This window comes from Dipodomys ordii, unplaced genomic scaffold, assembly GCF_000151885.1.
Source record: "Dipodomys ordii isolate 6190 unplaced genomic scaffold, Dord_2.0 Scaffold48, whole genome shotgun sequence".
NCBI lineage: Eukaryota > Metazoa > Chordata > Mammalia > Rodentia > Heteromyidae > Dipodomys > Dipodomys ordii.
The window spans coordinates 76,876-85,484 of NW_012267264.1; the positions used below are offsets into that span (position 1 = coordinate 76,876).

Here is an 8,609-nt window from a genome sequence, read left to right on the forward strand (position 1 = left end):
TGGGCCTGGGCACTGTCCCTCAGCTCTTCAGCTCAAGGCTAGCACTCTACCACTTGAGCCACAGCACCACTTCTGGCTTTTTCTGCTTATGTGATGCTGAGGAATCGAACCCAGAGCCTCATGCATGCAAGGCAGGCACTCTACCGCTGAGCCACCTTCCCAGCCCCCTTGCTTCAATTTAAAGATTAGACCAAAAGCAAAAACAAAAACAAATCAGACCAGATTGAACCATGTGACTCAATTTTAACAGACCAAAGACTCATTTTCCTCTATTGAAAAAATAGAGAACATAAAATGAAATATAGTAATTTTAGTGCTTGAACAGTTCCTTTAGTGTTGGGATGGGGTTAATGATCAGAAAGAAGGAATATCTGCAGGCTCAGGACTTCCTTGGTGACTCTGAATTTAAACCTTTGCCACATAGATCATTATCTTTTTCTTTCTTTTTTTGTTTTTTGTTTGTGGGGCTTGAACTCTGGGCCTGTGTGCTGTCCCTCAGCTCAAGGCTAATAGTGTTCAACCACTTAAGCCACAGCACCACTTCTGGTTTTCTGGTGATTAACTGGAGATAAGAGTCTTAGGGACTTTCCTGCCTGGGATGGCTTTGAACTTTGATACTCAGATCTCAGTCTCCTGAGTAGCTAGGATTACAGGCCTGAACCACTGGCACCCAGTTATTATCTTTAATACTATCCTACAAGATATTACCTTATACCCAACTTGCTATCATATTCCATCAAACTCAACACATACTTTTCTTCTATCCCTACTAGCTCTGTCCCATAAACTGTTTGAGGCCTAGAAAAGTCAATCTGCTAGCTGGCTCTGGAATCTGTGATTCATTTTTCTCTCAGAGGGATAAAAGTTAGTTCTACATCTATAATTAGGATCAGGCTCCGCCATCTTTTGATTCTTCCTCATAATAAATTCATTCTGATTTAAAAAGGCAAGAAAAAAAAGGTAAATTTGTGCTTGCTTCAGCAACACATAGAAGACAACTAAAAAAGAAAAAGTCAAGGAAGATGAGCACTGTTTTTATGCAAGGATATCATGCAAATCTGTGAAGTGTTCCATTAAAAAAAAAAAGTAAACTTGATTTATTGGTAGATACCATAAGTGTGTCATTACTGAAGTGACAAAGCTAAGCAATGTGTCAGAATCTGAAAGAATGAGAAAAGATCCCTTACAATCGATCCAGAAACCATATAGGCTGGATAAATGTGGAAAAATGTAATTCTAGTCCAAAAGTAAGTAGGACTTGGATGAAAGGTCAAAGCACAGAAGAACTATCAGAATTATTTTGGATTATTTCCATTATCACTCATTCTTTGGATTCCTACAGCAGATAAAATGATTGGTCTCTGTGTAAAATTTGCTGGGATAGTCAAAAACTATTTTGATTTGTATTTGATTTGATACAGACAAGCTACAATGAGAAAGGGCTAAGTCCAGCTTGAGTTCAGCAAGCATCAGCAGACACAAACAGGATGGCCTGCTTTGGAAGAACTGTATTTTGTTGTTGTTTGTTTTATTTTTGAGAAAGCATCTTGCTATGCTGTCCAGATGGATCATCAGCTTGAGTAATTCTCAGCCTCCTTAGTAACTGACACTGCACACACATACTACTATGCTTAGCTGGAACCATGGCTTTCAGAATGCAGAACTCAATTTTCTCTTATCACAAATGCAGGCAACAACATGAAGATTACTTGCAGAGGGATTGCTATCAGTAATCAATAGTAGTGGGTGTGGTCCATCTTTACTCTATGACAAAATAGGTTAAGAATATCCTTAGATTTGCCTGGAAATTATCCATTGGAACAGGTAAGGTTGGGGAGGAACTTGGATTATAAAATTGTCAGTTCCTCCCACACAGGTCAAGTCTATTAGAATCAGTAACAAAGTCTTCTACTGAATACCCCAAGAGCAACTGCACTTGAATAGAATGCAACAAGGCTAGATTGCCTACCTTTTATTCACACTTGATTAGGACTCAGATGAGGAAGAGAAAAGATGAGCAAATAGGGCTAAGATTCTTTCCTTAGGGGTAAGCAAATAGAGGAAAAACTTTCCTTAATTTCATCTATGGTCCAGTTTAACCTAACACACATGGCTGTAAGATGTCTTTTATCCAGCAGCATTCCTGTTAAATCAGCCCTATCTCCATTTAAGTTAGTTCAGGAAAGCACCAGTCATTCAGAAAAAGCAGTCTGTAGTTGCAGTTCTGGATTTTAAGGGCGGGTGGGAGTAGGAGTTCCTTCAGGAAAGAGGTTCTCTGAAGCCATAATGGTTCTATATTTCCTACATTATTCTTCCCTCCTCCCATGTTCAAAGGTGGACACAGAAAGATACAATTCCAACTAGCAGAGTATTTGGTTCTTAGGGAATGACCATAAAACAAGGTACTACTTCTTTCCAACACTTAATGTCATTAAGGAGATTTCTTTCTAAATGAAAGTATGCTATTTACCTATCTGCCTCTTTCCAAGACTTTTAAAAAACAATTTTTCCCAAACCTGCTTCATTATACATATAGACATTTCAAACTTAAATAGCACAATCATCCAGAGTCTCACAGATCAGGGCTGGTTCTCCTCTCTGACCTAGACTTTTGAGGCACTTCCCCAAGCAGCCCAAATCTTGGCCACTGACTCCTAGAGCCTGCTGAAGTAAATTTAAAGAGCTGGGATGGAACTGCAAGTTTTGCTACCACATGTCTATGAACTTTATCTCTTGTGTTTCTTTGGGATATACACCAGTATCCAGGAAGCCAAAGAGCTGGGAAAGAAGGGCAGATTTTAGCATGTTACTGGCTAAATTCAGATGTCTTTGGTAAGGTCACACATGACAGGAAGCAGGGACAGACTAGAAAAGCACCTTCATCACAGCCTACTGCCCAAACTGGGGCAAGGCAAAATGGTGGCACCTTTCTGGAGGGAGCCAGCATATTTCACCCCTCTCCACCCCCAGAGGAATCTCTGCTGCTGTCAACAACAACCATCTACAGAGGTAAAATATGCCTCACAGAAAAAATTCTCAAGTGCCTCTCAGCAAGTTTTGTCATAGCAAGTAGCTGTTTTTTTTTGGTGTGTGTGTGTGTGTGTGCGTGTGTGTGTGTGTGTGTGTGTGTTTTACCAGTCCTAGGGCTTGAACTCAGGGCCTGGGCACTGTCCCTGAGCTCAAGGCTAGCACTCTACCACTTGAGCCACAGCACTATTTCCGGCTTTTTCTGCTTATATGGTACTGAGGAATTGAACCCAGGCTTTCATGGATGCTAGGCAAGCACTCTACCACTAAGCCACATTCCCAGCCCAAACAGCTGTTTTTAAAATAAGTAGTTCAATTAGATAGCCATTATTACGGAATTCTTCTGTCAAGAAACCTCACGTCTCCTACCACTGAAAGGAACCAGAAGCTCCTAAAATTTTCCTAGGTATCAGATGACTATCAAGGAAGAGAAACCCAAACCATGCTCAACTCTTTCTGCAGGGTTTGCTGCCAGCCATGTCAGGAAGGTTTAAGTGGAAACAGGGAATAAATTCAATAAAATATTTATGATCTCTTACCATTAGCATCTTGGACTCCAGTAAGTGCTCCAACGGCTGCTGCGGTTTCCCCAGACAGGACTATCTGTCCCCCGCCTTGTAAGGTGGCTTCAGCCAGGGTGGCGACAGCATGGGCAGCAGCTTCGCTGTGCATACAGGGACAGGAAAGAGGAGGATATGCAAGATGAATAAAGGTATGACACCTGCCACAAGACAAACCATCCATCCTTGGCTCACTCTACTATGGGCTTCATAGTTATGAGACACACAGCAAATATTTGATACCAGTGCTAATGGACAAAGCCAGGGATAAGTTTAAAATGATAATACAGATAGAGGGACTCCTAACCTTACATATTTATTTGTTTTTGCTTTTTTTTTGTTTGTTTGTGGGGCTTGAACTCTGGGCCTGGGCACTGTCTCTGAGCTCTTTAGCTCAAGGCTAGCGCTCTACCCCTAGAGCCACAGCACCACTTCTGGAGATAAGAGTCTCACGGACTTCCTGTCTGGGATGGTTTTGAACCGCGATCCTCAGATCTCAGTCTCCTGAGTAGCTAGGATTACAGGAGTGAGCCACCAGTGTCCTGCTACCTTACATATTTATAAAGCTAGTAAGAAACTTTCTGTTAGGTAATCAAAGCTTGATAACAGAAAACATCCTGTATCAGTCTATCCTTATCTATCAATTGAGTATTTGCAAATCACAGTGGAAGCTCTGACCCATATTACAATGCAAATACCATTTTCAGTTGTCAATCACAAGGTTTTCTTTTAATCATTTTTCTTTATGGTAACACAAGGCAGACCATTTGAGATCCTCCCTTTAAGATGAGTATGGGTAATTTGAAGAGTAAGCAACCTGTTATCAGTACTAGATAATAGTCTAGAGTATAGTCATGCTTTTTAAATACAAAGTAATGTTGGACTAAGTAGAAAGTCCAACCCCTCCTTTGCTTTGGTATATATGCAGACATCCCTGAAAATAAAAAACTTAACATTTTAAAATTATCTTTGGGCTGGGAAGGTGGCTCAGTGGTAGAGCGCTTGCCTTGCATGCATGAGGCCCTGGGTTCAATTCCTCAGCACCACATAAGCAAAAAGAAAAAAGCAGGAAGTGGCGCTGTGGCTCAAGTGGTAGAGTGCTAGCCTTGACCTGAAGAACTCAGGGACAGAGCCCAGGCCCAGAGTTCAAGCCCCACGACTGAAAAAAAAATCTATTTTTTTTGATATACACTATATTTTATGTACCAGTATGTGTACACACACACACACACACACACACACACACAGACACAGACACAGACACACACACAGACACAGACACACACACACACACAGCAGTACCACTTGGTTTAGCAGAAGTGGGCAAAATCCTGTATTTAATTCCCAAATAAACCAGTTGATTCAGCTTTGCTGCCTCTAAGGCAGTCATCTGCAAATCACAGGCTCTAAGTGAGGATGGGTGAGGAGGCAGGGATTGGCTGAGGTAAACATGTCATGACAAGACAAAGTAATGTGCACCAAACTGAATAAAGTCCCTTTCATCTAAGAAAGGCAGCAGACCTGTAAAGCAACAGATCAGTAATTGCCTGGGAAGACTTCTTTGTCACTGAGAGTGGCCTAAGAAGCAGTAAATGAAAGTGAATAGACAGAAAATCCTTATTAAGTTAAAAAAAATTATCCCCTTCATATTAACGTTCCTAGTTTTTTAAAAAATCTCTTTAAAGGGTTTTATTTTTCCTGATAATAAAAGCAACACATGCAGGAAACTTGGGAAATTAAAAGTCTCATAAAGATGACATCTGTTAAGCACTAACCAATCAGAATCATATAAGATATATAGCTTTGTTGTAATTGTGCTAAGGACTGAACTGAGTGACAGGACTTGTGCACACCAGAAAGGAACTCCATTACTACCCTTAGCCTTCATGGTTTTTAAAATCATTTTTTTCTTTTCTTTTTTTTTTTAAATCAGTCATGGGGCTTGAACTCTGGACCTGGGCTCTGTACCTGAGCTCTTCAGCTCAAGGTGAGCGCTTTATCACTTGAGGCTCAGTGCCACTTCCAGTTTTCTGGTGGTTAATTAAAGAGTCTTATGGACTTTCTCTGCTGGGGCTGGCTTTGAACCTCAACCCTCAGATCTCAGCCTCCTGAGTAGCTTGGATTACAGGCGTGAACCACCAGTGCCCTGCTGTTGTTTTTTGAGATAGGATCTTACTACATGGCCCAGGCTAGTTTCAAATTATTCATGATTCTCCTGCCTCCTGAGTTCTGGGATTATAGGCATGAACCACCACACTCAGCTTATTAAATAAACCCGGAAGTGGCACTGTGGCTCAAGTGGTAGAGCGCTAGCCTTGAGCTGAAGAGCTGAGGGACAGCGCCCAGGCCCAGAGTTCAGGCCCCACGAGTGGACCCCCCCAAAAAAATACTTTTTTGTGTGTGTTTGTGTGTGTGTGTGTGTATGTGTCAGTCTTTGGGGCTTGAATTCAGGGTTCTGGGCTTTGCCCATTAGTTTCTTTTGCTCAAGGCCAGTGTTCTACCACTTGAACCACATAGCTCCACTTCTGAATTTTTTGGATTTTTTTTTTTTTTGCCAGTCGTGGAGCTTGAACTCTGGACCTGGACACTGTCCTAGGCTCTTCAGCTCAAGGCAAGCTCTACCACTTGAGCCACAGCACCACTTCTGGTTTTTTGAGTGGTTTACTGGAGATAAGAGTCTTACAGGTTTGCCTGTCTGGGCTGGCTTTGAACCATGATCCTAAGATCTCAGCCTCCTGAGTAGCTAGGATTACAGGCGTGAGCCACCGGTGCCCAACAGTATCTATTAAACATAACTTCCTAGTTCCTTCCATCTACCTCTTTCCTTAGCAACCACCCTTCTATCTTCTGTCTTCATGAATTTTATTATTCTATCTCACCTAAGTGGAATCGTGTTTTTATTATTGACATTCACTTAGTCAATTATCAAGATTCATTCATATTGTAGCCTGTCAGAATTTTCTTCCCTTTGAAGGCTTAATGTTTTTCTTTTTTTTTTGCTGGTCGAGGAGCTTGAACTTTGGGCCTGGGCACTGTTGTGAGCTCTTCAGCTCAAGGCTAGCACTCTACCACTTGAGCCATAGCACCCACTTCCAGCTTTTTCTGTGTATGTGGTACTGAGGAATCGAACCCAGGGCCTCATGCATGCAAGGCAAGCACTCTACCACTGAGCCACCTTCCCAGCCCCCTAGGCTCAATGTTTTATGTTATGTATATACCACGTTTTGCTTATTCAGCCATATATTCTGTTGATGGTCACTTGTATAGAATTCACATTTCAGTTATTGTGCTATTTCAGTTAATGCTGCTATGAACATGTGCACACAAGATTTTGCTTTTAATTCTTTGGAGTATTTAGCCAGCATAGAACTGCTATATTATATAGTAATTTTATGTTGTTTCTGTTGGTTTCAGGGCTTAAATTTAAGAGCATCATGCTCTTATTCAATTTTTCACAAATGGCTGGAGCTCTACCACTTGAACCATACTTTTAGTTTAGTTTTGTTTTTTTTGCTGGTAACTTTGGAGATGGAGTCTCATGGACTAAAATCAGCCTGAGCATATTTCAAACTGCCATCATCAGACTTCAGGCTCCCTAATAACTAGAATTATAGGAGTGCCACTGGCCCAGCAATAGTGTGTATTTTATCATATGTTTATTTGGCTAGCAGTATCTCTGTTTGGAGAAGGGTTAGTTTTTGTCCTTTGTATATTTTCCAGTTGATTTTTCTGTTGTTAAACTTTAGGAACTCTCTACATTTGGATATCAATTTCTTATCAGATACTTAGTTTGCAAGCACGCATGCATGTGTGTGCACACACGCATTCATGTGCACCTGTAACTGGGCTTGAATTTAGGGCCTGGATACTATGTTTTAGCTTTCATTCAAAGCTGGTGCTCTATTCACTTGAGCTACTTGCAGCTTTTTGGTGATTTGGAGAGTCGAGATAAGAGTCTCATGGACTTTCCTTCTGGAGCTGGCTTTGAAACAATCCTTAGACCTCAATCTCCTAAATCATTAGAATTACTGGCATGAGTACCAGCATCTGGCTTTAATCTGCAATATTTTCTCTCATCTTGTTTTACTCTGTTGATGTAACCTACCCTATGCAACTGGGGATCAAACCTATGGCCTTGGATATTCTCAGCAAGCACTTTATCTATAAGCTATACAACTACACATCCCCAGCCACACACATCGTTTCTACAGCTTGCTTCTTTCACTTAACATTGTTATTTTGTCATGAAAATATTCTTGATATCTACTCAAAATGAAACAAATTATTTTACTTTTCCCTTTTGTAAAATTTGGTTAGTTATAGCAACAGCTTCTAGCTGGTAAAGAGAAACAAAGTAATTCATTGTCCCAGAGCTCAAAGATAGCATTCCATCACTTGTATTTCCAGGTTTTTGGTGGTTAATTAGAGATAAGAGTCTCATGGAGTTTCCTGCCTGGGTTGAACTATGATCCTCAGATCTCAGCCTCTTGAGTAGCTAGGTTTACAGGTGTGAGCCACCAGAGACCAGCTTTATGACTCAATTTAAAGTCATGACTATATATTTTAAGCCTCTTTGCTTTCTTCATAAAAAAATTGTGACACAATTAAAGTAGAGCAAAAAGCATAATCATAGATTGTACAGGCATCATGGATACAAGCTAAGATCTTTCTCTCTGTTGATGCAGTCATGGTGCTATAACACCTAACACTAACAGGGCATTAGTCCATACCATCTGAATTACAAAGTCAGAGTCCAAAGGCACACTTAATCTGAAATTACTATTAAGGCTGCTCTTCACCATAGGCTTAACTATGAAATGCCTCATACGTTCTTACTAGAGACAACATAATGAATCACTATGCCTAGGTCCGATTGTAAATATTTTTCTAAGAGACTGGTACCAGCAAATAATATTACAGACCCAACTTTATAGAATCTAGCAATTATGGATTATTTTAATGTCCTTTTTTTTGGTGCCGGTCCTGGCACTTGAACTCAGGCCTGGTGCTGTCTCTGAACTT

The 8,609-nt window shown here is 40.8% G+C and overlaps 1 protein-coding gene across 1 annotated transcript in view; it reads right to left on the reverse strand.

Moving 5' to 3' along the window:
• The window catches only part of Nrf1 (nuclear respiratory factor 1), a 122,445-nt gene that overhangs the window by 30,592 nt on the left and 83,244 nt on the right, over window positions 1-8,609 (reverse strand). Inside the window, exon 11 of the mRNA XM_013020034.1 lies at window positions 3,567-3,691. Coding sequence (XP_012875488.1) covers window positions 3,567-3,691 — 125 coding nt within the window. The remainder of the gene's footprint in view (window positions 1-3,566; window positions 3,692-8,609) is intronic.